Consider the following 26399-nt stretch of genomic DNA (forward strand, 5'->3'; position numbering starts at 1 on the left):
GAGTGTCATTGTTATGACATAATTATATAACATCTCATAACTGACTGTTAAACTCAATGTGATTTTAGATCTCAAAATTAAGATTTAGTCATACTTATGATTTCGCTTGTATTATGAGTCTGTTATTTTGCCTTTAAAATTACAACATATTACTTTGTAACTAGAACTTTAAAGTCAAACATGATTTGGAAAATATTTTATTGTCATTAATATTTTTTTCTCTCTCTTCTTTCCTTTTTTCTATTTGTTATCTCTACTATGGACCAGGATACTGTGTCTTTAATGTTTGAATTTCATTGAACTGAAATGGGTTAATCATGAGTCTAAAAGTCAAAGAAAAAAAATGATTAAAAGTCAAAATTATTATTTTGAATGCCATAATTAGATCAATACATCTCAATATTTAATTTCAAATCTTGTAAATGTTACTTTATAATTCTTTATTTTGACTTCGAATGTCATAACTATGACTACATGTAATAATTACGACCATGTGTCCAGTTTTTTTTTCTTCTTTTTCTTTTTTTCGTCCTCGTGACAATAATGGCCTTCCGTATTCCTCTAAACGCCCGCGATGCTATGAATGTTATCGCCTCCTTTGTCGCCCCCTACTGGCCACACGCACAACAGCAGCAGAACGTTTGACAGCCAGCTCCGATGGCTCCAAACGGAGCTCTACGCCTTCGGCTGCTCGCAGATGACCCAGCCGAAACACCAGTCGCCCTGTCGCTCCTGTGAACGGCCCCTGTATCCATGTCTCCGTGCGGTAAGTCTGCTCGGCCCCAGTTTACTCTCTCTCAGCGGGGTCGCATTTCGCGGAAAGCCGTCGCTGCTTTTCTTGTTGCTCCGCTAACGGCACGGCGGCTCCGGGCGCGCGCTCGTCACCCGAGATGCAGCGCCCGGCGGAGGGCAGATCGCACTGTTGTGTCTGCTCTCTGTTGCACGCCTTTAAGGTGGGAGGTCCCTGTTCCGCAAATGTTCCATGACGCGCAGATGGGGGGTTTGCAAGGGGTTCTCACGTCCATGCAGACCCCCCTTCCTCCTCCCCAGGCTTTCCCCCAGCACATGACTGCTGCTGATCCCCAAAACAAACAGCGAGCTGTCAGGATGCTGTGCCGAGAGAGCTGCTGCAGGATGTCAGAGCTGGTCTGCATGCAGGGAGGGTACAATAAAAGAAAAAGGCACGTGAGCTCAGGATGTTTGATTCTAGGATGTTTTATATAAAACTGACATTAAATTGTTGGAGGATTAAATGTGATGTTATATGATTGAGCAAGTTAGGGTTTGTTAGCTTAATAAAGTCATATTAAGCCTTAGCTAAACTAATCACTGAAAGAGCCCTATGTGCGGCCTTAGGGAATAATAAAAACGGATTCCAAAAGACTGATGTTAACTTAACATCTGTGTTTACTTTCAGAAACTCGGTTATGTTCATTTTAGCACAACAAAAACAAACAAGTTGGAAACAACTCCTGTTGTGTTTCTTACTCGTTTTATTGAGATTTTATCTGACGGACCAACACAACAAAGTAGCACATAAGTGTGAAGTTCCCGGCTATTTTCAGTATTTTGGCCAAATAATAATCTGAAAAGTGTGGCGTGCTTTTATTTTGAGATTCATACTTTATAGGACTGCCATTTGTTGCAGTTAGAGCTAAAAGGCTATTTGCCGTATGTCCCTACTAGCATTGTATACTTATAGCTTACAGGGTTTGACTATTATCTTCAGCCAAATAAATATGGATATTAATCTCACAGGCAGATTTAGTTCTGGGCTTTTAATTAGCTATTCCAGGACATGGAAAAGCTTTGATATAATTTTTTTTCCCCTTATACTTTTTTCCATATTTTCAATCCACCTTTCTATTATTTCTGACCAGATTCTTTCTATGACAGCATGATGCTGTCACCATTAAGTTTTTTGTTTTTGGGATATGAGCCAAACTGTTTAATTTTGGTCTCATCTGACCAAACTAGCTTTTTCCATAAATGTCTACAAATATTTTGTATCCTGTTTACAGATTATTCCACCTGAGCTGTGGCTCTCTGCAGTTCCCATCCCAGAGTAATTGAATAACATAAAAAAAAAATTGTGAAAGAGTTTCAGGTGTAAGAGATTTGAAATTTATATTTAAATAAAACTGCAATTTCTTTTTTTGAAAAAGCTGTTTCTTTTTCCCCAACTCGTCACAAACGGATTAACGTTTTCCTTGAAGCCACACTGAAATGAAATCAGATCAAGGATATTCAAATGAGTGCATTAAGCATCGATTCCTCAGTATGATTAACACTCAGTAGAACACGCGGGCAGATTTCCAGCATCTCAGTCACGACAGCATTTAAAGCCCTGCTTAATTTCGTCCCTTTTTATTTATTTATTTATTTTTACCCTCCTTTGATTTTATGCCAGAGGTGACTCTCTGAGTGGCACAAATGGGATGGCTATCAGAGCTCTAATTACGCGTTATTACACAGCTAACGTCCTTTTTCGTTTTTCTTTCTTTGGCCGCTCGTTTCTTCTCGTCTTTGTGCTGCTGCAGTCTGTGGCAGTAATTATACATGTAGAAAGAAACGGGGGGAAACTGTTTCAGATGTTGGCACGGTTGTCATGGAAACACACAATCGTGTGAGATTATTTTCAGGTACAGCTGTTAACGACTGCGTGCACGGAGAGCGTACGTGCTCCTTCGAGGACAGTGGGTGGTGAGGAGGGGGGGGGGGTAACAAGACGATGATGATGATGATGATGATGATTTCTGAATGAACCGTGACCAAACAAAAACCCCCCCCAAAAAAAACAAGAGCTGTTTTTTAGGTGTTATGGTTCTCCTTGTTGCTGTTTGCTCCTTGTCAGGGGTAGCTCTCTCATATGACCACCTACTACCAGTGAGCCAGGGAGGAAAACCTCATTCCTTCCATTCATAAATATTCCCCCCCCCTCCTCTTCCTCCTCCCATCCATTTTAGCACTAAGATCATGTCAGGCCCGCTTGTAGTCAGGTGGCATTCGATCACATGCAGATCTGTGGTAGATCTGAGCCAGTCAGCACTGAGCAGATAGTGGAAAAACGCCAAGCGGTGTGTGTGTGTGTGTGTGTGTGTGTGTGGAACATCCTGGGGGACAGACCATTATATTTATAGAGACGAGCGACTTGACCTTCACTGCACGTTGAGTATCAGCCATTTTAGTGCCGCTCCTCTAGACACTGAATACGGCATAATGGATCTGAGCTGCAGTGCAGTTCGTTAGCTTCCGTCTCATCTTTTGGCTTGTTTCAGAGGCTCCAGCTAATAATAGCTTGCCGCAACTCCATACTGTGTGGGGACTGTCGATACCCAAGTTTATGGATTCACTTTTCTCTTTTGTGCTGCTACGTACAGCAGTGCTGTGCGGCAGAGGAAACGACAGTCTGAGTGGAACCTGTGAGATTATGTTCAGCCAAGTCATGACACATATGGAAGCCCGGAGCTGTTGTTCTGTTGTGTAATCTTAAGAGTTAAAAGAACAAAAACAAAGTCTGAAGCTCCACCTTGGAGTTTCAGTCTCCAGCTGAGCGCAGCTCCTCCAGACTAGCGGCCGCAAACACCTGGTGAAACTGCGCGTCTGTTGAGCCAGTCGTATGAACCAGTTCTCAGTCCGACGCGCCGCGATGCTGATGGTAAACAACATCGTGGAGCAGCACCATCATGGTGACGTGCTGAAGTGTCAGAAGGAGTAGGAGCTTCTTAAAGCGACAGAGGCCAATTTAAAAAGGAATTAGATGTGGTGAAGTCAAACTGTTTTTATTTATGCATGATTTTGATAACAACTGAAAGTGATGTAGTTACTTGTTTGTGCTACAAAATGGCATCATGTGATTGGAAATTACATAATATCCTACTTTCAAAGAAGTGGAGCATTACATCGAAAGTAAAGTAAATCTGTTGGGCATTTCTTTGGCACTCAAGACAATTATTGTGACTTTCACACTGCCGGACCGGACACAGGCAGAGCGGAAAGCAAGACTGAACCACTCAGTCATTTTAGGTGGATGGCCATATTGTAACAGGGTTCCAGTTGTTCCACAACCTTTTCCATTTCAGATGATCGATTGATCGTAAAAACTCAGTGAGACGTTCGAGGCCTGTGGGATTCTTTTCAAACCCTCAGCTTTCTTGCTGACCTTCTGCTGTGTTCCTTGGCCTTCATGTTGATGTTTTCTCACTAATGTTCTCTTGCAAACCTCGAAGGCCTTCACAGAACAGATGAGATTAACAAACAGTCACTGTCCAACCCTCAGTTGGACATTACTCTCCAGTTAAGTGAATGATGTCAGTAAAGGGGTAATAAGTGCTGAATACAACAAATTCATGCTGGACTTTTTTTTTTTGATCTGGAGTTTTGAAGTTTTGAAAACAAATTTTTCCCCACTTCGCAATGATGCACTTTTATTGGTAAATCACTTCAACAAAGTAGGTTGAAATTTTGTGTTTATGTGAAAAAAATGTAAAAATGAAGAAATAAACAATGTCATAAGGACTTATGTTCCTTTATGTGAACTGCATTTTAAGATAAAAGCCGATCAGGTAGTTTAAATGATGATCTGTTTTGTAAAGTGAACAGGAAATACCTCAATTATGTGAAACATATTTAATTTATATTTTCAGACGTGGTTTTTTCCTTCTCTTCTTTGTGGATCATCAAATGTCCTGATCAGGAAGCAACACAATCTTTTCAGTGACTAAATTAACTAACTAAATAGCTAATAGAGGTTTAACTGGACTTTTTTTTATTTATTTCAATTTTGACAAAAACTGAATTCATCAGTATCATTTGTACATTGGAAACATGTGGCAACCCACTCCTAATCCAGGCGTACAGATAATGTAATGTACAAATCGCGCCTGGAGGAAGTCTTCATTAATGCATAGGCTGTGTCACATTCAACCCACAGATCATATTCACCGGATCGGGGTTCGCAGCTGCACATAATCGACAGCATTGTCCCGGTGTTTGCCGAGTTAATGACGCCCTCATCACGACTCTCTCCATTCACAAAGCGAATCCTGTCGTGATGGGAGGAACTGGCTCTGAGCAGGCTGTGGGTGTCGGAGCGCGCAGAACAAGCGTCGGTTCCTGCAGCAGCCTGACATCCAGCCGCGCGCCGCCTTTTCATTCAGCGCCCGAATGCGCTCACGGTGTAGGAAGTGTACATTCAGAAGCATGTGATTAGAGTTTTTCAGAGGCACTTCTGCCTTTCTCCCATCTCCTCGGCATAAGCTGGTGTGCTCCAGTGGGAGACGGGACGATAGGAGTGTGTGAATGCACCTGAATGACCAGAATACAAGAAAGTTCAGGATAAGACAATAATCTGAATGAGCAGAGGAGATCGATTGGGCTTTTCTTTACCCATGTCATTTTTTCTATGAAATCTGATCTGCCAACCGTGATTTTTTTCCCCCTTCTTTGCTCTATATATGTTTTTTAAAGAAATTACAAGACTACCCTGATTTATGTATCAAAACATACAGCTGTAGCCACATATTTACACATATTCTGAGAAAAAAAAGACATGCTCCTATTTTCTTTCTTCCCGTCAGACATTAGGTAAGTCACAATTTATAAAATTTTTGGTCAGTTAATATTGTCAAAATAATTTCTAAATTCCAGAATAATGAGAGATCATCTTCTTTTAGTATTTTCTTCACATTTATAATTTTTCATATATAAAGATTACCGTGCCTTTTATTCATTTTGAGAAAGCCCAGATGACGATATCTTGGCACCATAAGCTTCTGACAATCTAGTTTGAGTTAAAAGAAGACACACCTGAGGATGTATTTCAAGGCAACGCCTCAAACGTGATGCTTCCTTCAGTGACATCAGGGAAAAATGACAAATAAATCAACCCCAGAACAAAAGCGTTTTGTAAACTGGCAGGAGAGTGCCACTATGCATAAACAGCGACAATAAGTCCTGAGCTGAAATCCCACTCAGCAAGGAAGAACCCATATCTCCAAAAGCAAAAGAAGAAAGTAAAATTAACACAATCACCTTGTAAGTTTGAAAACGTCATCATACGTGGGGTGTCAGCTCCATGGTGAGTGTTTTGCTGCGGAAGGGACTGGTGGACTTCACAAAACAGGAGGCGTCGCCAAGAAAGAACCTGGTGAACAAAATGCTTGACCAAGTCAAATAGTTTTAAGTCAGGTTTATTCTGGCAAGTATAAAACATAATACAGTAACTAATTATGAAAGAACATTACATTTAGCCAACAACGAAATCATCAAGCAAATAGGCATCAAATACACATATCAAATAATGTTCCTGTTATTATGAATCATATAGACAGGTGGATTTTTAGCCTTGATTTAAATAAACTCAGTGCTATTCAGCTGTTGTGCAGTTTTCTAGAAGTTTTAGTTTCCCCCAGTGTATTATAAGCCTGGCAGGCCAGCAGTCTTTACTTGTGCCCCTACCAGGCTTAGCATTTTTTTTTTTTTTTTTTTTAATGTTTGCATTTTTTTAAGACTTTATAGTTGATGTTCAGATATTAATCTTCCAATAAAACATGATTATCAAATGATATTTTCACATTTCCTGCCAATTGAAGCATTTAACTCAAAAACACAATGGGCCGCTGGATGAATGACTGACCTAACACCCAACCACCGGGCTTAGCAGGTTTTCTGGGGGAAACCTTGAGTTTGTTCCAAATAGTTTGAAACACAGTTATACGAAAAACTATGGAACTGTATCTGAGCTTATGAATTTAAACAAAGTTGAAAAAAGTCTCCCTCTTACCTAAAACTGGGACGGTTTAGTCTGATGTCTTGACGTGACATCAGAGCGTGTTATGCATGTTGTATCCAGCATATGCGAACATTAAGTTTCAACTGTAGATTTCTTATTTAACCTCAACTCTCTTTTGGTTTAAATGCAGTTAAAGGACAAAAAAGCTGGGCGGGTTTTCATGCATTCGACAAACTGCCGTTTGAGCCGCCAATAATCAATCAGAGCTTATCAGAGGGAAATTGGTACATCTCAGTTGAGTAGATGAAGTTGATGTTTGGCTCTTTGGATCATGACAGCCAGCTCCTCGCTTTGTGTGTGTAGAGTGAGGCAGCTGCTGCTCTGCTTTTCAAATGCACAGAGAAAGAGAGATGGAGAGACAGAGGAGAGGGGAGGGTAGCGGAGGGAGGAAAAGCGTCCTTAAACGTGGGCTGTTGTGTAATCCCTCCCAGGGCCCCTTTGCTATTTTTGTGCCTGGGTCCGCACGTCACGGATGGGTATTTTCTCTGGTGACTTGCTCGCATCAATAGATCTTCTAATGTACACCCAGTCGGCCAGCGGCTTCACAGCTGATGGGACTATTCCTCGCTAATTTCTTTTGTTGTTACTCCCACCCGGACATGAGTAGGACAGGGGGACGGACCGGGCAGCATGAGGAATGTCACATATGACTGTCGACATGGGACGGGGGACTGTTCAAATGTCAGGTTTGTATGAGGTTTATATTTGATCTGTGAATGTCAGCTGCTGTAGGAGCCCAGTCTCTCCCCCCCCCCACCTACCAACCACCACAACACTGTGTGCTTTATGTCACTGTCATCGTAGAGAGAAAGAGAGAGAGAGCTGTTGATTCATTCTTCATGCTTTGCTGCCGCGGGTTGCACCGCAGAGGGTTGTGTTTTTTTTTTACCGTCCAGCTTGTTTTCATCTCCTTATGGTATTTATGGATTGGTTGTCAGCGTGGGTCCTCACGCCCGTTCCCTTTAATGGCCAACTTAGCCTCTAATGATGTAATGCGGCGACATAACGATGCTCTCCGCGAGCCAGCATTTGTTCGTTGTTCTGTCTCCCTTGTGTGGAAGGAAGTCGGGAGATGTGCCCCCACCTTCTTAAACCCGCCCCCCCCAAAGGATCCGTACAGATCACGTCTCCATCCATGTGAACATACTGTACTGCCATATCGGCCCACGTTCATCCTGAAACACACCTACGGCCACCCACCTGCCTCCTGTTGTTCCACGTCATTGCTGCTGTGTCACATATTTCGGGATAGGTGCGCGCTCGTTGTCCGGACTGTGAGGAATTTTGTAAGGGGGGAGCAAAAAAAGTCAGACTTTCTCAGTGAGAGTTTGGATGTGTCGGCCCCCTCATCCTTGCTTTGAAAGGTATGCATTGTTTGTGAGGGTCTTATCTCGTTGTCACTCTGCACCCATATTTCCCTTCCCTCATCTCCTGGCTCACAGTGGATGGAAACTAACCAATGAGGTCACCTTGAAAGGGAGCTCCCTACCAGGCCTCTGAGTGTTGTCCCCCCCTCCCACCCACGCCCCTCCACTTCCCCCTTTAGTTTACCTTATCTGTAAACCTCCCTACTGAATCACAGACCATTCTGTCAAGCCTCCGGCTCCATCTTTTCCTGTTCTTCACTGTAGTCTGCAGTTTATTAGTTTATAAAGCAGGAGCTATGGAATCACAAAGCAGATGCTTTTTAAAAATTTTTGTCAGGTAGCAGAAGGTCCTCCTCACGACCGCTTTCAAGCGTCTCGGGGCAACTCGAGAGTCACCTTGGATTCCCATCCTCTGGCTCGTGCTTGAGCAGTGCGCGTTGAGCTAACAAAGAGAAAGAGGAGAGCCAGAGCTAGAGAGCGAGAGAGTCGGAGGATGTCCTAATTAAAGGGAACTCAGAGGGTTTGAACCAGATAATCTTACATAACCTCGTTAGGGAGGACACTGCGTTTGATACTGAGAAGATGGAAATGACGTGTCCTCAGATACCCGTCCTCTCGGCGTGAGACGAAGATGTGGTGGAGGAGGCGGCTCAGTTAAACCACGGCGTCTGGAGTCAGGCGTGTTTGCATACAGTTCAGCATGCGGTCCTGTGCAGCCCAGCGTGGAGGTGATGACTCTGTCGGCTCAGACAGGTGTATGGATTTCAGTCCAGTAGGAGGAAACGGGAATACCTTTGCACGTGCAACTCAATTTAGAACATCAAAAAGATATTTTAGTGTAGGCATTTAAGTCAAAAACTGAAACACATATTTACAGTTATTTTTTGACGATGATGGCTTGCAAATGAAATTCAAGTCCTTGGAAAATTTTAATATTACGCAAGATCTGTTGAAATGCATAATTGTTGGCCTATTGAAAAGTATGTCCATGTAACCAATACTTGGTTGTGGCTCCTTTTGCATAAATTCCTGCATTAGTGTGGTGTGGGACAGAAAGCCTGGGTTGTTTTGAGAGAGGTCATCAGCTCATCTGCACAGCTGACGTTGCTCTTACTCTTGACAATCATCTATAGATTCTCTCAGTGTTTAGGTCAGGCTACTTTCCTAGCTAATCCAGCGCAATGATAACATCATGAAAGTAGATATTTGGGTAAGTGTGGTCAGTTACCAAGTCCTTATGGAAAATGAAATCAGTATCTTCAGATTCTGATTTTCATAGTTTTTCAGTGGATGAAAATACAAAGTATTTTAAACTTTCCAGTATTCCAGCACTGACTCTAGACTTGATGAAACACAGTGGGACGACAGCAGCAAATTGCGTGGCTCCCCAAATCGTCACTTGACAGTGGAAACTTCTCTCTGGACTTCAGGCAAAGTGGTTTCTGTGCCTCTCCACTCTTCCTGCAGACTCTGGGACCTTGATTTTCAAATAAAATGCAAACTTTATTTTCATTTAAAGAGCGGACTTTGGAGACTAACCAGTTCTTTTTCTCACTAGACCATGTAAGATATTGGAGTTAATATCTTAACTCCAGGAAAGCTACTGCTGTAGTGTGCAGTGTCTCTTGAAGCACTGATTTAAAGCTACAGTTCACACTTTGTGAATGGGATTTACTTCATCGTCCTCTCCATCCTCTTTTTTCCTGTATCACCTTGACCTTTTTCAACTAAACTCTTTTTTTTCACTCAATGGTCCGTTAAAATGCTTGAATCAGCACTTTGTGAGGAGCCAGCCTTCTTAGCTACCTTGCGTGGCTTAAACTTTTAGTGGACTGGCAGCCGACTTAAATGACTAAACTAAATCCTTCATTGATATCCTAACCTACTTATTTGCTGGAATGTATTGGCAAACATTTCTCAATCATCACATCACATGGACATTTTTCCCACCGCTAAGGTAACGCCTTGTAGTTTTGGCCTTGCAGAACAATTAGACATAAGAGTTACAGAAATTTTCTTCTATAAAATTGTGTTTCGCTAAAATAGAATTACCATGGTAAATGTATTTATGCCCACTAGCACAGGAGGCACTATACATTGTTTCTTGAGATCTTCGTGTAAAAAGTCAACAAGCTAAATAAAATACAAAACACATCAAATATATAAGTGCAATGATGAGAGTGTAACTTCAGCTCCTCACCTCATTGGCTGCAGAACGAGTCCCGTTTGAAAAATCCTATGCAAGTAAAGTAATTTACAGCAAAGACTCTCAATGAGATTAATGAAAAATATTAGATAATTAGCCTCAAAAAAGACCAGCTGCTTCAAACTATTTTATTATCAAAATGCATAATAGCTTTATTTTAAGATGTCAAATCATTTTCTTATTCACTTAAGTAAATATTTTGGAAACAAATCAGTGAAAAGCTTTGCAGTCTGTTGTGAATATTGTCTGTCCTAAAGTAAATGCAACAATTGAATGAATGTATCTCGGTATAAAATAAATTCATATATTGTACTTTTTATCCAGCACTCATGTATTGCATGATGTTTCCATGCTTGAGATAGACGTACATTTTTAAATTGGCTCACTCAGATAAACACACACACACACTCCAAACATAAATGTTAATTTATTTATGCTTCTTACTGCGTTTATGGTTCTTAACAAAAAGCTAATATCCATTATTTATGGTTTTAGGACATTTGGGCCATCAGCCAGGACTTACACAAGGAATGTTTGGAAAGAAATACATTTTTTCCATTCCTCCAGACTTTGAGGTTACTTTACACTTAACACTCCAGTTTTATGTAGGAAAAGTTTAGACATCCTTAAATAAGTCTCTGTTTATCTATGTTTCTATTTCTAACAATTTATCAGCTTTATTTGCTACATGCTTGAATTGTGATGTCTGTGGTTTGGATTTTTAATCCTGTTTTCTTTCTTTGTTCTTCCAGGTGACTCCTCCCTCCTAGTCACATATAAGTTAATATCACTAAGGTCACGCAACACATACCGTCCTTGAAAATTGATCATAAGTGAACACATTGGATTCATGGAGTCACTCGACGCCACTGCAGGAGTGAAGGGTGCCGCCGAGGGTCAGGAAAAAAAGATTGGACAGAAAAAAGACACATCAGAAGCTGTCCTGAGACCTTCCATCAAATTGGAAAGCAAAGGGTGGCATCAGGACTTAGAAGAAGTTCAGAGCAGAGGCACATGTGGTTTTAGTGAAATGTCTGACTCAGGGAAATCTCCAAAATTTGAAGATCAGTTCTCACAACCTCAGTCCACAAGCCATCCAGACTATGAGGTGTCTTCATGTCCGCTGCAGCCTACAAAGCCCTTCTCTTTTGGGAGACAAAAAGCTTCAGCACAGTCGCCAGGACCTGGGAGTCAAAGGAAGTCGCCCGCTTCAGCCGAAGTTCAGCAACAGTGTTCCCATTCAGGGATGGACCAGCTGTCAGAAGTGACGGCTAAGGTGGAGCAGAAACCACAAAAGCCAGGAAAGTATGTCTGCGACTACTGTGGCAGGGCATGTGCCAAACCCAGCGTTCTTAAGAAACATATTCGCTCACACACCGGCGAACGGCCCTACCCATGTGTTCCCTGCGGGTTCTCCTTCAAAACCAAGAGTAACCTGTACAAACACAGAAAGTCCCATGCTCACTCAGTCAAAGCTGGAACGGTGCCATTATCAGAGCTTGGGCCTTACAATGCCAACATTGAGCAGGGGTCTGTTGAAGGGGAAGGAGAGTTATTCTCTGATGCTGAGCAAAGCACGGACACGGACGAGGACACTCTTAATGACCCACTGCTGCTGCTGGACTCTCCAATGGAGGGATCAGATAACACTGCTGTAAAAGTGCTAAATCTCATTGCTCAGAAAAAGGGAGCCACGTCAATGTCAGGTCAGGATGGTTCCTCCCAACCCCAAGAAATCAATGCGTCTCCCGTCACAGCCGAGGCCAGCCGTGCAATCCAATCTTCCACTATCAAGCAGAGGCTCGCGCTTCGGCTGTCAGAAAAGAAAAGTGGCGATTCGGAGCAAAATCTGTCCCTTCCAAGTCAATCCAGCAAGGGCAGCACAGACTCGGGCTACTTCTCGCGCTCCGAGAGTTCGGAGCATCAGACCGGTCCTCCAAACACTAACGCAAAGTCCTACCAAGAAATCATGTTTGGGAAGTGTTATCGGCCAAGCCCTAAGCAGACGTCGTCTTATGAATCTGGGGAACTTTCTGAGAAAGGCTCTGAGAAAGGTGTGTCCCGTGTTTTCACTCAAGAAAAAGATGCAGTTGAGTCAATCAAAATAAACACCAAATCGTTTTTAAAGGAGGAGCTAAAAGAGTCGCAGTTAGACGCCGGCTGTGACATGGGGCCTCTGATCCGAAGCAACTCGATGCCAACATCTTCAGCCGTGAGTCTGACTATGCCACAAGCCCTTCGAGGCAGCCATTCATTTGATGAAAGGGCAAGCACAGGGGGCATGAGGAGACTAAAACGTCAAGGTGCCATCGAGCTGTCTGGGCACGATGGTCACACCGAAGCTGATAGTCATGGAAAAATTAGTGAGGCTACTCCCTCTGGGTTGGACATGGAAAGCTACACCGCTTTGGGACTTGGTACAACTCAGCAGAAACATGCAATGGAACTGGCGACACGAAAGCGTCGCAAAGAGAAGAGGGAGGAAGAGGACTTGGTAGGGCAATATGAGAGCCATCATAAGCAGTGTGAGGAAATGTTTGAGTCAAGCAAAGACTACGATATAAAACAAGCTGCAATGGGAATAATGGCTTTAGGTAGGGGACATTTGGACAGGTGTGACATGGACATATCAATGAATCCTGACATATCAGGCCGAAAAAACCTGGGGAATGTAATTTCAGTTATCCAACACACAAACTCAATAAACAGGCCTCAAACGGACCTGTCAGAGTCTTTCAAATATTACAGTCAACGACTGGAAACCATGTCGTCATTACAAGCAATGGAGGCCATTGAATCGTTTGAAATGGAACATGACAACAGATTAAGCCAGTCAGTTCAGCTGGGGCCCAAACTTGTGCGGCAGACAAATATACAAGTCCCAGAAATCAGGGTCACAGTGGAGCCTGACAGTCCAGAAAAAGCTTTGGAAGTGCCAGTGAAAGAGCCAGAGAAGCACGTGGAGGAGTTTCAGTGGCCTCAAAGAAGCGAAACCTTAGCACAATTCCCTCCAGAAAAGCTCCCTCCAAAGAAGAAACGACTTCGCCTGGCTGAAATTGAGCACTCCTCTGGTGAATCAAGCTTCGAGTCTGCTTGCACTAGTCTGTCGCGCAGCCCTAGCCAGGACAGCAACTTATCCTATAGCTCCACATTTTCCTTTGACAGAGAGGAGAGCTTAAAATCAGCCTCTCCAGCCAGGCAAGATGAATTTGGCAAATCTCTGGAGCTTTTAGCTGTGCCAGGGTGTGGGCACTCCCTCTCTGTGCTCAGCCAGCGTCAGCAGCATGAAATGAGACGCTCCTCCTCAGAGCAGGCGCCATGCAACTTGCACAAGGAGTTCCCAGAGGCTCGCAGCATATCATTTGACTATGGCAGCCTCTCTCCAACCTCCAAAGTTAGACACGTGGACATCAGCGTTGTAAAGGAGAGAAGGAGGGGAAACTTGGTGCGACAGGAGTCGCTGAATATGGATACTGAAGTTACACAAGTCCCTTCACAAGTGTTTCCAAAGTACCTCGGCAGCACCTCCCCTCCATTTGTGGCAGGCACTGTCCTGTCACAGACTTTGCCAATATTTTCTGTTGGGAACACATTTCCCCAGCTGCCCAATCCCAGCCTAGTTGTTCCTGTTAGAATTCAGACACATGTGCCGTCCTTTGGCAGTATCACATACACGTCTTTATCACAGATCTTTGACAATCAGTATGACAGTATTAGCTCCACAACGTCCACCCGCCAACTGCAGAGTCAAACTGCACGCTTATCTGGAAATCTCGATTCTCACAATGTGTACTCAAAGCAGCCCACAGCTGACAGCCTCAGTGTTGAGGCCCTGGATTTGTCATCAGCTAAGCTAAAGACAGGCATCCCTCTGTCTCTGACCTCCAGAACTATATCAACTACTAATGCCTCGAGTGGGGGAGCAAACAAGCGGATGCTTTCCCCCGCCAGTAGCTTGGACCTATTCATGGAGGTGAAGCAGCAAAAGCGAGTCAAGGAGGAGAGGATGTTTGGGCAAATCGTCGAGGAGCTGAGTGCCGTGGAGTTGGGGAAATGCCATATGAGTGAAGAGACAGGGCGGAGGTCAGAGATGCAGGTTGCACCGACGCACGTTACGGGTGATGCAAGCAGGACTTCATTTATTGCACATCAAACAGTGACTGAGCCCGCTGAATCTGAGAGCGCTATGGAGAGTAGCTCCCTGGAAACAAGCTCGGCCCCTTACGCCAACATATCAGGCAGCAAAGCAAAGGAACGCATGCAGATGGATGTTGTGGCACATCTGGGTACCAGTCAAGACATCCTGATCTCAGGCGCAGAGCATTCAAGACTCTTATCTCAGTTTCCGAGCCTTCGCACGACAACGGGCGTGAGCTGGTGTTACCTGAACTACACAAAGCCGAGTTTCTCGCAGGGCGATGCCCCCTTCACCTCCGTGTACGCTACATGGTGTGTGAGCTCCCACAATCCAAACCCCCTAGAAGTGAGTACCAGCATTGCTCTGGCTCTGCTACGGTCCAGACAGAGAGGAGACAAGGTTATATACTCCGTAGCTGCAATGTGCCAGCCTGGCACGGGGAAACTAGTTTCATCCCTCATCCTCTGGAGACAGACCATGGAACAGGTGAGTAAATGATCCCATCTGTTTGAAGACTGAAAGAGAGAGAGAGAGAGAAAAACTAAATCATGGGTTACCTGGGGGAAAATGTGCTTTATATAGAGTATGTAATTGGTTTTGCTGATTTCTTCTGTTTGTATAATGATTAGATAAATTAGCACCTCAGACTGTGCTGATAGCTTTTCATCTCCGCGAGAGATAACAGTTTGAAATGCATGAGGTTTGAAGGACAATTTTATCTAGAAACTCGTGATGTACGCTTGCATCATTTGGCAGAAGGTTCTGGAGAGATTTGTTTAGATTAATCTCTTGCTCTTCATTTGTATTTGGAAGACATACATTTATATTTTGAAAAATTATGAGATATTAGCTCTTAAGCTGTCAAACAAGGTGCTCATCTTCTCTTCTCTGTACTTGAGTTTACTTTAGAGGGGTAAGACTTTTTTTTTTTCAAAGTAAGGTTAATTTAAAAATGTTTAAAACAGTTAATATCTAACATGTGGTAGATTTAGGTTAGGGTTTTGCAAATTGTATTTTCTGTCTGAGATAAAAGTATTATAGTGGTTTAACTGAAAGCTATTTCATTGATTTTTACACTCTATTGATTATATTTGGTAGTTACTCCAACTGAAAATACAGGATGATCATTGCTGCTGCAATGCTCCTCCTAGCTCTTTTTCCCATATAATTAGCACTGCCTGCAGCCTGCATTTCCCATGTAGACAACATCTGTTTCAGTGTAAATTGTCCAATGTAAAAGCATTAAAGTTCATAAAATATATTATTTTGGATAAACCAATATGATGTGGTAGGGATAGGAGTACCTGAAAGATTATATAAGTCGGCTTTGGTTTTGGCCCCACTTGAACTGCCGCTTAGCTTCAGATTTGAAGCCGCAATTTCTGCTTACCTTATTTATGCTAACTAAGTCAGATCACGGAGACTTGCTTCTGCCTGCATATCAAAATGGTTTGAAAAGTCACATAATTTAAAGGAGTGTTGCCCTTTTTAATATTGTACACGCCTCTTTGATGGCTCTGGAAGCGTGCACCGCTATCACCAGCTGCTTTGTGAGCAAGGCACAGAAAAAAGCTAGTAAAGCAACACAGGAGTAGAGCATACAGTATACTTGTACAACTAAACCAGGGTTGAGAGAGGTGGGAAGTAATCTTTGCACTCTAGTTTTAATGCTCGCTAATGACATTCATATTTGGAAGACAGTTCAGAATTGGAGCCCTCATTCTCTGTTTGTATTTGGAGAAATTGTGCCAGACTCAAAGTTTCACCATAACTGCTTTTTTCTTTATTTGCTAAACGAAGACCTCAAGCGAGCACTCTAATGCATAAAATATATTGACTGCTTACTCCTTTTACCAGAACCTCACTTTGAAAATCCCTGACAATCCCTTCAAAGAACTTTGATGGCAGAAAATCGTAGGTTACCTGCAGTGGGTTTTTCCCAGGCTGCAGCATAATACATGTTTGCAAAACATGCCGTGTAACACTATGTGTGACACTTAATATCGGCCGCGTCAGATTACAGTCGATTCTTTGGCCGCATCCAATGTGTGTTCGTCTGATTCAGCTGCAGAGGAAACCGGAGTCCAAAGAGGTGGACATCACCTACGGGAAGAAGGTGAAAGACATCAGCTGCAGAGCCAAAACAGCCAAGGAGGAATGGAAAGAGAGGGAGGCCTCCGCAAACCCGGCAGTGCCAACACGAATTAAGATCTTCGAGGGAGGGTCAGTCAGCACACAAGTCAAGTTCTTGTAACACTTGTCAATGTCATTTGTGCTACAGTTATTTTTAGGTATACTAACTTCATGCACCAGCAACCTATGCCGTCTTTCCTCTTCAAAACTAAAAATACCAATGCTGTGTTTCATGTCTGTTTAAGGTACAAGTCCAATGAAGACTATGTGTACGTCAGAGGTCGAGGTCGGGGGAAATACATTTGTGAGGAGTGTGGCATTCGCTGTAAGAAGCCAAGCATGCTTAAGAAGCACATCCGGACCCACACAGATGTGCGACCCTACATCTGCAGGGTTTGCAACTTTGCCTTCAAAACCAAAGGTGGGCACTAATAATTATGAAGGAGGGAATTGTAAGACCTACAGCGGTAGTCGGAGAAGAATCCTCTCTATTTGAAATGAAAGAAACTTACTAAATATAACTATGCAAGGGTGAAACATATAGTTTGCAACACTGGCAAACATTGTGTAGTTTGTGTTGTGATTAGAGATATGACTGCATTGTTGAAAATCAACATGTGAATACATTTAGTTATGTGACGGACTAAAATAAAGTTCCAGAATAAGGAAAATCGTACATGTTTTTAAAACAATGTGGATAAAAATCTGAAAAGTGTGACTAGGACTTGCAATCAGTCCCCTAAATCAGTGGTCCCCAACCCCTGGTCCGTGGACCAATTGGCACCGGCGCAAGAAATAATTAAATATTTCCGATTTATGTATTATTTGAGTCTGGAGGATCTTTTATTTTGAAAATCCTTTAACCGGATTCTCTCGGTTACTTGCGCGCCAACATTGAGCCCACAAGCAGCAAAATGAGTAAGAAACAGATCAAATGTCTTTGGAAAGTTTCTTGCAAAGGGGAAAAGGCCCACAGAAGAGACAGGAGAATGGATTTATCCCGGACCAGTAGGTGAGTCTCACATTACAAGCCCGCTCTGCGTAACATGCAGCGACCCGCTCATAATGAGGCAATGAAGCTTCAAGCTGCTTCGCCACGTAGAGACCACGCAGGCTGTGGATATAAGCAACACCTAGGGGGTCATTGTCTCTCATCACTCCCAGATGGGACCGTCTCGTTGCAGAGAAACAAGCTCAGGCCTCCCGTTAGTCATTATCGTGAGTTAAAAGTTTTTCCGAAAGTAAAATGTTCGTTTTTGTGGCGCATCTGTATCTTATTTTGAAGGGATATGTAAACGTTACCATAGCGACCAGAGTCAGAGAGCATTTGGGCAGAGGTCGAGAGGAGATGAGTAGAGCTTGTGAGTCTTAAGTCTGGTTTAGACAGCAAGATTTAAGAATTGTCGGCCGATTCTCCAAACCTCTGTGACCACAGAGCTGATAAAAGTACAACAGGTTCGATCGGTTTGTGTCTCCAGCCACACAGCAGGAGCAACACGAACCGATTCCAGTCACGAACATCGCGATTCCAGAAGAAAATCCACAAAACTTCCAACATAGCATACGGGAATTTAGAATGACCAAACACGGATGGCGATGCAGAAGCAATAGTGATAGTTTGTGGAGTCATTTTAAGAAATAAAGGACGTAACAACAAGAAAAAGCGGTGGATAAAAAAAGGCGGGAGCAGCCGCTCTATTTGCTGCACTATGATGTGGAGGTGACTATGTTTTTTTCATAGTTAACATTTTTAACTAAATAAACATAACGATGTATAATAGTAAACATTTCCACATATAATCTCCGATATCCACCGGACTCTCAGTTGAGCGATATGTCAGCTGTTTGGGATTCCCCTCTGTTCTTACGTCACCGCGCTTTCTGATTGGCTACCTGTCACATTCAACAGGTTGTGTTCTGTTCCCAGTCAGGGAAAACCCCACAGGCTGCGATAAAAAGACCAAGACAACCCAAATTGGGTATATTTAGGATTTAGCGGGAACACCAACATACAGAAGCCTTATCTGACGGATCATACCCCCCCACCCCAAACCTTCCCCCCCGGACCGCAGCAAAAGTCTTGACCGGTCCGCAGTAATAAAAAGGTTGGGGACCACTGCCCTAAATAATATCCAGTCCAATAAAATGCCTTTAGATGTAATGTAAACTAAACAGGATTATGAGGACCGATGATCCTATCATAAACCTGGAGAGAAATTTAAAGCAAAGTTTGGCCATAAAGCGATCTCACAGAGCTTGGTTCAATCCACAACTGCAAACAAGCCAAGACAGCTTGTCCACCTAAATGGACAAGCTGGTCAAGGAGAGCACTAATAGAAAAGCAACAAGCAGGCCCATTGTATCTCTGGACTGGCTGTGGAGATTATATCTCAGGTGGGAGAATAGTTTCCATCATCCACTCCACATATCTGGCTTTTGTGAAGTGGCAATATGAAAGCAATTGTTGAAATAAAACCATAGGAAAGTCCAGCTCACAGTTCACCAGAAAACATGTAAAGGACAGATGATATCAAATCTGATTATTTTGCTGTTATGGACAAGCAATATTTGGCAGAAAAAATATATCTGTGGATATGCATATCTTCTTGAAAGCATCTACACTGTGGAGCATTCTAGTGTCTGCAGAATACAGTTTTGAAGCTTTCCCTCAGACAGAACAGGAAAGCTGGCTAGAGACTCACTTTGTCCATCAGGACAATTGTTTATATCAATTCATGCTGGAATGACTCACAGTTCAGACCTAAATCCAATAGAAAACTAGAATGTTTCCATTCAGAGATGCTGTCTATTCAGTCTGACTGAGCTTGGGATATTTTACAAATGCTGGTGTTGATGTGCAAAGTTAGTAGACTCGCATCCCTGGGGATTTGTAGCTGTAACTGCAGCAAAAGGTGGTTCTACAAAGTAACGGAGGGCTGAATACAAATGAATGCCACATAATAAAGCACTTGAAAGCTCCGCACTACTGTGCTACTGTAAGATCTCAGTAAAAATGTTGAAGTTTGTCATTGTAACACAACAGAATATTAGAAAAGGTTCACTTAGTTTGAATGAGACATTTTAATTGTTTCATCACTCTGTATTGTAGTTAGCATTTTCTCTCAGAAAGCATAACTCGAATGTTTGCCTTGTATAACAGGAAACCTGACTAAACATATGAAGTCAAAGGCACACATGAAGAAATGTCTTGAACTGGGAGTTTCAGTGACAATGGATGAGACAGACATACAAGAACATGGTAAGATCCTAAGTTGTAACACTGCTGGATTTGGGGTATTTTTTTGTGGTGTGATGCAATAAATGCTGCTAAACTAATAAATGTGTCTTTTAAAGCAGACAATATCCAACTAGAATCCAAGACAGATGTGGCAGCAACCACCAAGCATCAGTTCTCAGATGCTGAGGACTCTGAAGGAATGGATGAGGAGGCCGATGAAATAGACGAAGAAGATGAAGAGGACGATGAGTACGAGGGGGATTCCACCCCAAAGCTGCTTTCGAGAAGTACGAGTCCTCAGTCGTGCGGAGTGACCTCGGTGTCCGTTACTGTCAGCTCTGCCATCCACGGCTGCTCGCTGGCTGCTCTGCCCGGCGCGGACGTTCATCAGCAATCCTCTGGCAAGCGCTCGAGTGCGGATAATCGTTTCGCCCTGCCAAAAGAGCCGAGAGAGAAGTCTATGGATGAAGACTCTCTGAGCATGCTGCCACTGGACCAGACCAGTCTCCTTTTCGACCCGTACTCTTCTTATCTGCTGTCTCCTGGCTGGGAATCTCCCATCAGGGAACCTTCTCCCTCACGGCTACGATATCCGTCCCCAAGGCGGGAGCTGTCCCCACGGGGACGGTCTTCACCGAGGTGGGACTCCTCACCACTCAGGCCTGGGTCACCCATCTTCAAATCCATCCAACACCCCTGCCCAGTCTCGTTGGAGCGACCAATGTCTCCTGGGACAGACATACCTGGAAAGCGAGAATCGTCCGTGAGGGGCAGGCAGAGGGTTGTGCTGAGGGCGGTGTCTCCGCGCAGAGGTTCACACCAACATAAAGGTGGCTGTGATAAAACCAGACACCAGGCAAAGATGGAGATGGCTCAGCAACAACATGCTTTTGAAATGGTAATACTTTGTTCATCTGTTACCGTCCCCTACATTCACAATTTGTCACAACAACCACAGACTTTCATGCATCTTCTCTGGGGGGATTATACTGTAGATCAGGGGTGCTCAATACGTCGATCGCGATCGACCGGTCGATCGCGGGTGGTTTTGAGTCGATCTCGGCAGCAGGTGACAAACTGAACGCCGCCAGGACGCTGAGTCCAGAACTTCCTCTTCTGATAGTGAATATTTTTGATAAACCTAAGATCCTAAACGTTTGTAGCTTCATTAAAAAAGAATAATTATAAAAAGTCAACGAAACATGTTAAAATTAATAATCTCAGTAATTATTGTTTCAACAAGGTGTTGCGCAATTCTGTGCGTTTCGGTTCCATTAACAAAAAAAACAAAAAAAAAAGCGACTCAAAGACTGACTGACGAACAGAGCAAGAGTTTAAATTAGCTACTCAACCACCGCTGTGTTCATGAGAGGCTTATTAATAATCGAGAAATAAATATCAAGCCTRGAAACCTGATATCGTAACGGACTGAATGTTGTGTTTTTAATGTAGCCTAATCTTTGCTCGGCTTGCGGGGTGCAGGCGGTTGCCACGGCAACGGGTGTGCTTAAACGACAAAGAGACCGAGAGTAAAAAGGTAGGAGATGTTTCCAGTTGATAGTCTGTTCGGGTTGTTTTACCTTTGCTGTGGCTCATCACACCTGCTGTAGTTTCTGAATATTCAATAAACGACAAAATTGGACTAATTACCTCGTTCGTTTGTGAGCATACGTCACAACAAACATCAAATAGGACAAATATATTTCGTTTTAACAAATTCTACCACGATAATTATGTGAAATTAAATTAATTATATCCCGACTTCAGAAGATTTGCCTTCACCTTTATTGGGCTCTTTGGTTCCTCCTATCAGTCTGTAGTTTCTCATATCGAGGTCATCAAACCAAATTTCAGATATATCATGACTGACTGACACCTGCTGGCCTCAGGTTTGCATCCAGCTTCTGACTGAGAAACCAGTAACCTGCTCCCAGTGTCAGAATCTCACTGAGGAAGAAACTGGATTAGGTTTTCTGTCACTTTATTATTTCTGCTATAACTGATGTATATTCGCATATAAAATAAGTCAATCGAGTTTAATTTGCAATTTTTATGTCTTTGTGTCATGAGGTAGATCTCAGGCGGCTGGTGAGAGAAAAAGTAGATCTTACTCTCAAAAAGTTTGAGCACCCCTGCTGTAGACCAAAGTAGTGAGATTTATGGTAGAAGGAAAATGACACAGGGGACTGGATGATAGTGCAACAGCCTTGCCACAAGAGGGTCCTGAGTTTTGCGTGTATGGGTTCAATAGATTACTCCATAAAAACATGACTCCTAGGTTGTACCAATGGTGGTGGGAGTTCATCCCGTAATTGGTGGGTTGCCAGTTCGATCCCTGTACCATCTGTCTCTGCTGTTGTGCCCTTCGACAAGATACTTCACCCGCTTTGCCTGCTGGTGGTAGGCAGAGGGCCTGGTGGCGCAATATTATAGCCTTGCTTCTGTGAAACTGCCCCAGAGCAACTGTGGTTACAGTTCAGTAGCTTGCCATGTGGAAGCTGCTGGACTGTAACTTCCAAAACTGTGTGAAAGCTACATCCATCTCTGTATGCAGATGAGCTATGTCCATCTCTATCCGCAAAACTGTGTGAAGTGCTTTGGGATACTCTGAACATGATAAAGTGCTACACAAGTACAGGCCATTTAACATTTTACCATTTATGTGCTGGTTCATTGTTGTTGCTCTGTGATGGACTGGTGACCTTTCCACATAATGACTGCTGGTGAGTGTCTCCAGCGGTCACTGGGAGAGACTCTTTGAGGGTCTGAATACCAGTTTTGTAAATGGATATATATGTTTCTTCCTATTCTTTGCAAATAGCTAAAAATCAGACAAATTGAATGAACTGTCTATGAATATCAATTTTCACATTGTGGCGAGGATTCTCAGTTGAGTTTATGTCAAGACAGTCTAACATTTGACCATGGTTTAATCTAAACACTGGTTTAAGCTTCTCCACAAATTTCTCTTCAACCTGTCTGCTGTGTTATTTGGTCACTAATGTTTGTTCACTAATGTTGTCTAACCTCTGAGGCCTTCACAGAAAGCTGGATTTATTTGTAAAGAAAAGATGCTCTACTTTGTGTTGGTCTATTCCGCAAAATATCAACAAGAAACAATGTTTTCTAGCGCGAGTGTGATAAAATGTGAAAAACTTGGATTGTGAATGCCTTGTAAGCTACGATATAACTCATTTTGAATTGATCTTGAAGTGTTAAACCCATGAATGTTCTCTAAATACTTTATTACGATGGCCCTTCATGATGTTGTGGCAGCGTTTCAATCCCGATCCAAACGGTGCCCAGACAATCCATCATGAGAGCTTCATTTGAAACATTTTTTTTCCCAGCTAAATAACTCGCATTCCTTCATGTTTTATAACTAATATATGTTTGCATGCTGGCGATGGACCTGCCGCTAACTCTTGCCAATAATATCGTTCCAGGATCAAAGGAGCGGCGGCTTGGCTCCCGCTCAGCCGCCCAGCGCTGCCAGTTCTCATCACCAGAACGTCCTCAGCCACCTCCCTCTTCACTCCCAGCAGCAAGCACGCTCTTTGCTCCCCGTCGTTCCTGTCGGAGGGCTCCAGATGTTGCACTCCCCGGCTTCGCCCAACACCGACGTTGTCGGCCCCTCCCCGGCATCCAGCCCCCGGAGCTGCAGCAGCAGGGAGGGATCCGTGCACGGGCCTGAGACGGGAGGAGACAACGTTGACGGCCGCCAGGAGAAAAGTCCTGAGCTCCCCACCGGGGAGAGCAGACAGGAAGAGAGCGTCCAGACCTGTCTGAAAGCCATTGCCTCGCTGAAGATTACTATAGAAGATCCTCATTAAAACCTTCGATTTATTCCCGCCCCTGTTACACCTGCAACCATCCTCATCCCTTTAACCAACTTGTCTTTACCCTGTTAGAGGCAATATAATGACATTTCCCCTGGTCTCACATGATCAAACTCCACAGAGATTCTGTGCGGGATGTTTTGCAAAAGGGGGGGGGGGGAGAAGAATCATTATTGGGTGCAGTTGCAATATGGAAAGATATTATGCTAATATGCCTTTTTTTTGTCCGAGATAGTAGTTTGCGCACAATTGCACAACAATTACATTTATGGGTCCTGTACAAATGTCCTTAACATATACTATTACTTAGATGCATACAAGCAGTGTATTTTGCAGTGTGTACTTTGAACATAGACTGTCGTTTCTGTTAATCATATCAAGGTGTGATGCAGTAGTGCTGTAACTAAAGACTATTTATAAGGGGAAACGTATGTGTACTATGAAACAGTCTGACCAAATTTTAAGTAGACGCTTCTCGTGCAGTTCGGTGCTTCTGAGCAAGCAGCAAGGGGGTATGTGCCTTTTCTTTCTTTTCCCGCTTTTCTTTTTTCCGCTTTTCTTCGTTTCCGGATTTGTAACTGAGAAAAGACGACGGTCTATGGACTCTCTCCGAGAACAAGCTGCAAGGCAAAGGCTTTGTGGTTTTTTTTGGTTGTTTTTTTTGACAGATGGATTTATGTGACGCAATCTTAAACAAATGTTACTTATGTTGCATTTTTCTTAATGTTGTGGTTTTTATCTTGGTACAAAAAAAAATGCATGGGATTTGCTATTGCACAACCATAGAGGAATTAATTATGTAATTATGAATACTGTAAGATGTATTTATATATTAGAACGTAAGCACTTATTGATACTGGTAAACATTTGACTACTATTTATATGGTATATCTGTATTTATGCAGCAGTTATGCAGTGAGCCACTCCGGCGTTGCTTTTGATCTCATGACGTTACTTTGACTGACCTTGTTTTCTTCGCTTATGCAGATGATCATGAGTGTTTAACGAGTTTTTAAAGATGCACTTTCATCCTTTTATTTTTTTGTTTTTGGGTTCGATGATGAAGCTGCTGTTGAGTCAGGTGGAGGGTGGAGGGAAGAAGAGAGTAAAAATGTCCCGTTTCCTTGTTGAAACATTCCTAGTTTTTATTTTGTTTTTGGCGTCTCTCATCGTGCGAAGCATTTTGCACACAAATCCAAGGGGCTACGGTGGTCAGTCGATGCTGAACTGTTTCACATTTTCATGTCACACCCGGACAAGTCCGCACCATTTGCTGCAGGTTAATACTAAAGTAACAATATCAACACCCTGACTATTAGCGCTTCAACTGAAGTACGCAAGTAGCCACTCATTCTAAAGCATTACTACTTCTCTGTATATGTACATATGTGTATTTTTATGATTTAAACTATTTTTGCAGTGTTGTATTCTGAAAACTTTTTATGTGGATCTCTATCTCTTTCAGAGGTAAAACATCTGCAGAGGTTTCATGAGGGAGATTTGAAAAACAAAATAGCACAGTGTTTTGTCTTTTTAAAGAAATGCATTTACATCTTGAAGCGTGGATATCGGTTTGAGACTGGATTCAAACATTTGAAGCTAAAAAGCAACCTTCGTTCAGTCATGTTTACATAGAAAATTTAAAAGGTGCACTGCTTTAAATTTGTGTTCTCCGTGGAGACGGGTGGCGCTTCTTTTCTTTTTTGGAAACGCTTTAATACGTGAAGGGAAAGTGAAGTCTGCTTTGGCACACCGTGTGTATTCAGATTCTGTTGCTTTCTCGATGTGTATTCATATTCACTGAACTGCATTGTGCCTCTCATGTCAATGGCAATTCCCTGTAAAACATATAGAGGATGAATCATTTTTACCTCTAAGCTGAGATTTTTTTGTTTTCTTTCTTTCTTTGAGGGGAAAACCTCAGTAGCCAATCTGTTATTTAGCTATTCGCGTGGAAAATCTGGTTAGTCTGGACGGAGTGCCTCTTTTGTGCTATGAGGAATTTATTGTTTGGTGCTCTACTTTTTCAGATTAAAATTTAAAACTGTTTTAAAAGGACATCCTTTTAATCACGGCTCTGTGTTGTGGCTTTTTTTTTTTTTTTTGATTATTCTCAATGGCCTCCATCCCTCTGCTCTCGTAGCTTGGCGTGGATTAAATGAGATTCCAGTGGAGGAAGGCTTTCACAAGAAATCACTCAGATTTTATCTTTAGGGTGGGGGAAGACCGAGAGGCTGAACCCTTTGTGCTGACATCTACTGGCCAAAATGCGCTACTGCAGGCAGAGAGTGCAGCAGGATGGAGAAATGAATGCCTCCAAAAATAGTTCTCACCTTGTCGACTGAGATTCAACCACATTCAAGGTTTATGTCAGTCAGCATGGAGTCCATCGGACCTGCAGTGTCGTCCCTGCTGTCCTACTGAAGCATTTAGGAGAAAATATGGGTCATGGTTTGTCTTAAAATGATCAGACACCAAGTTATGATTATAAAATGGAGAGTCCTTTCAGGAAAGTTGTTTCAATTGCAAAGTCAAATTTCTTTTATGTCATGTTTGATACATACAGCATTTTTATAACAACTTAACATGTATACATAATTACGTTATAAAATGACACAATGCACAATACCGCCACTTCTGATTATAAAACAGGTGCAGTCAGAAGTATGAGCTTTAAAATAAAAA

At 42.8% G+C, this 26399-nt stretch overlaps 1 protein-coding gene and 1 long non-coding RNA gene across 4 annotated transcripts; one reads left to right on the forward strand and one right to left on the reverse strand.

The window, feature by feature from the left end:
- Nucleotides 1-606: 606 nt before the first annotated feature.
- On the forward strand, nucleotides 607-25783 carry hivep2b (HIVEP zinc finger 2b). 3 transcript variants are annotated; one of them, XM_008399018.2, is made up of 7 exons: nucleotides 607-766; nucleotides 11119-14990; nucleotides 16570-16727; nucleotides 16883-17058; nucleotides 19798-19896; nucleotides 19992-20773; nucleotides 23322-25783. In XM_008399018.2, exons 2-7 carry the CDS (start codon nucleotides 11217-11219, stop codon nucleotides 23706-23708), a joined length of 5376 nt encoding a protein of 1791 aa, XP_008397240.1. In that variant the 5' UTR covers nucleotides 607-766; nucleotides 11119-11216; the 3' UTR covers nucleotides 23709-25783. The 3 variants fall into 3 exon arrangements, with proteins under 3 accessions (XP_008397240.1, XP_017157917.1, XP_008397241.1); XM_017302428.1 differs by lacking the exon at nucleotides 607-766 and adding an exon at nucleotides 7297-7479; XM_008399019.2 differs by lacking the exon at nucleotides 607-766 and adding an exon at nucleotides 7297-7479 and having other exon boundaries at nucleotides 19995-20773.
- On the reverse strand, nucleotides 3555-7072 carry LOC103458330 (uncharacterized). The gene is made up of 3 exons (XR_532567.2): nucleotides 6785-7072; nucleotides 6034-6145; nucleotides 3555-5307 (listed from the first exon to the last, which is right to left on the reverse strand). It is a non-coding gene; the product is annotated as an uncharacterized LOC103458330 (long non-coding RNA).
- Nucleotides 25784-26399: the final 616 nt, after the last annotated feature.

This window comes from Poecilia reticulata, linkage group LG22 (assembly GCF_000633615.1).
Source record: "Poecilia reticulata strain Guanapo linkage group LG22, Guppy_female_1.0+MT, whole genome shotgun sequence".
In the NCBI taxonomy this organism is placed as follows: domain Eukaryota; kingdom Metazoa; phylum Chordata; class Actinopteri; order Cyprinodontiformes; family Poeciliidae; genus Poecilia; species Poecilia reticulata.

Excerpts from the sequence above, each read along its gene's own strand:
- hivep2b (XM_008399018.2), top strand. The coding sequence starts at position 11,217 with ATGGAGTCACTCGACGCCACTGCAGGAGTGAAGGGTGCCGCCGAGGGT. Across the intron at positions 14,991-16,569 it reads GGAGACAGACCATGGAACAG|CTGCAGAGGAAACCGGAGTC; the intron begins GTGAGTAAATGA and ends CGTCTGATTCAG. Across the intron at positions 19,897-19,991 it reads GACAGACATACAAGAACATG|CAGACAATATCCAACTAGAA; the intron begins GTAAGATCCTAA and ends TGTCTTTTAAAG.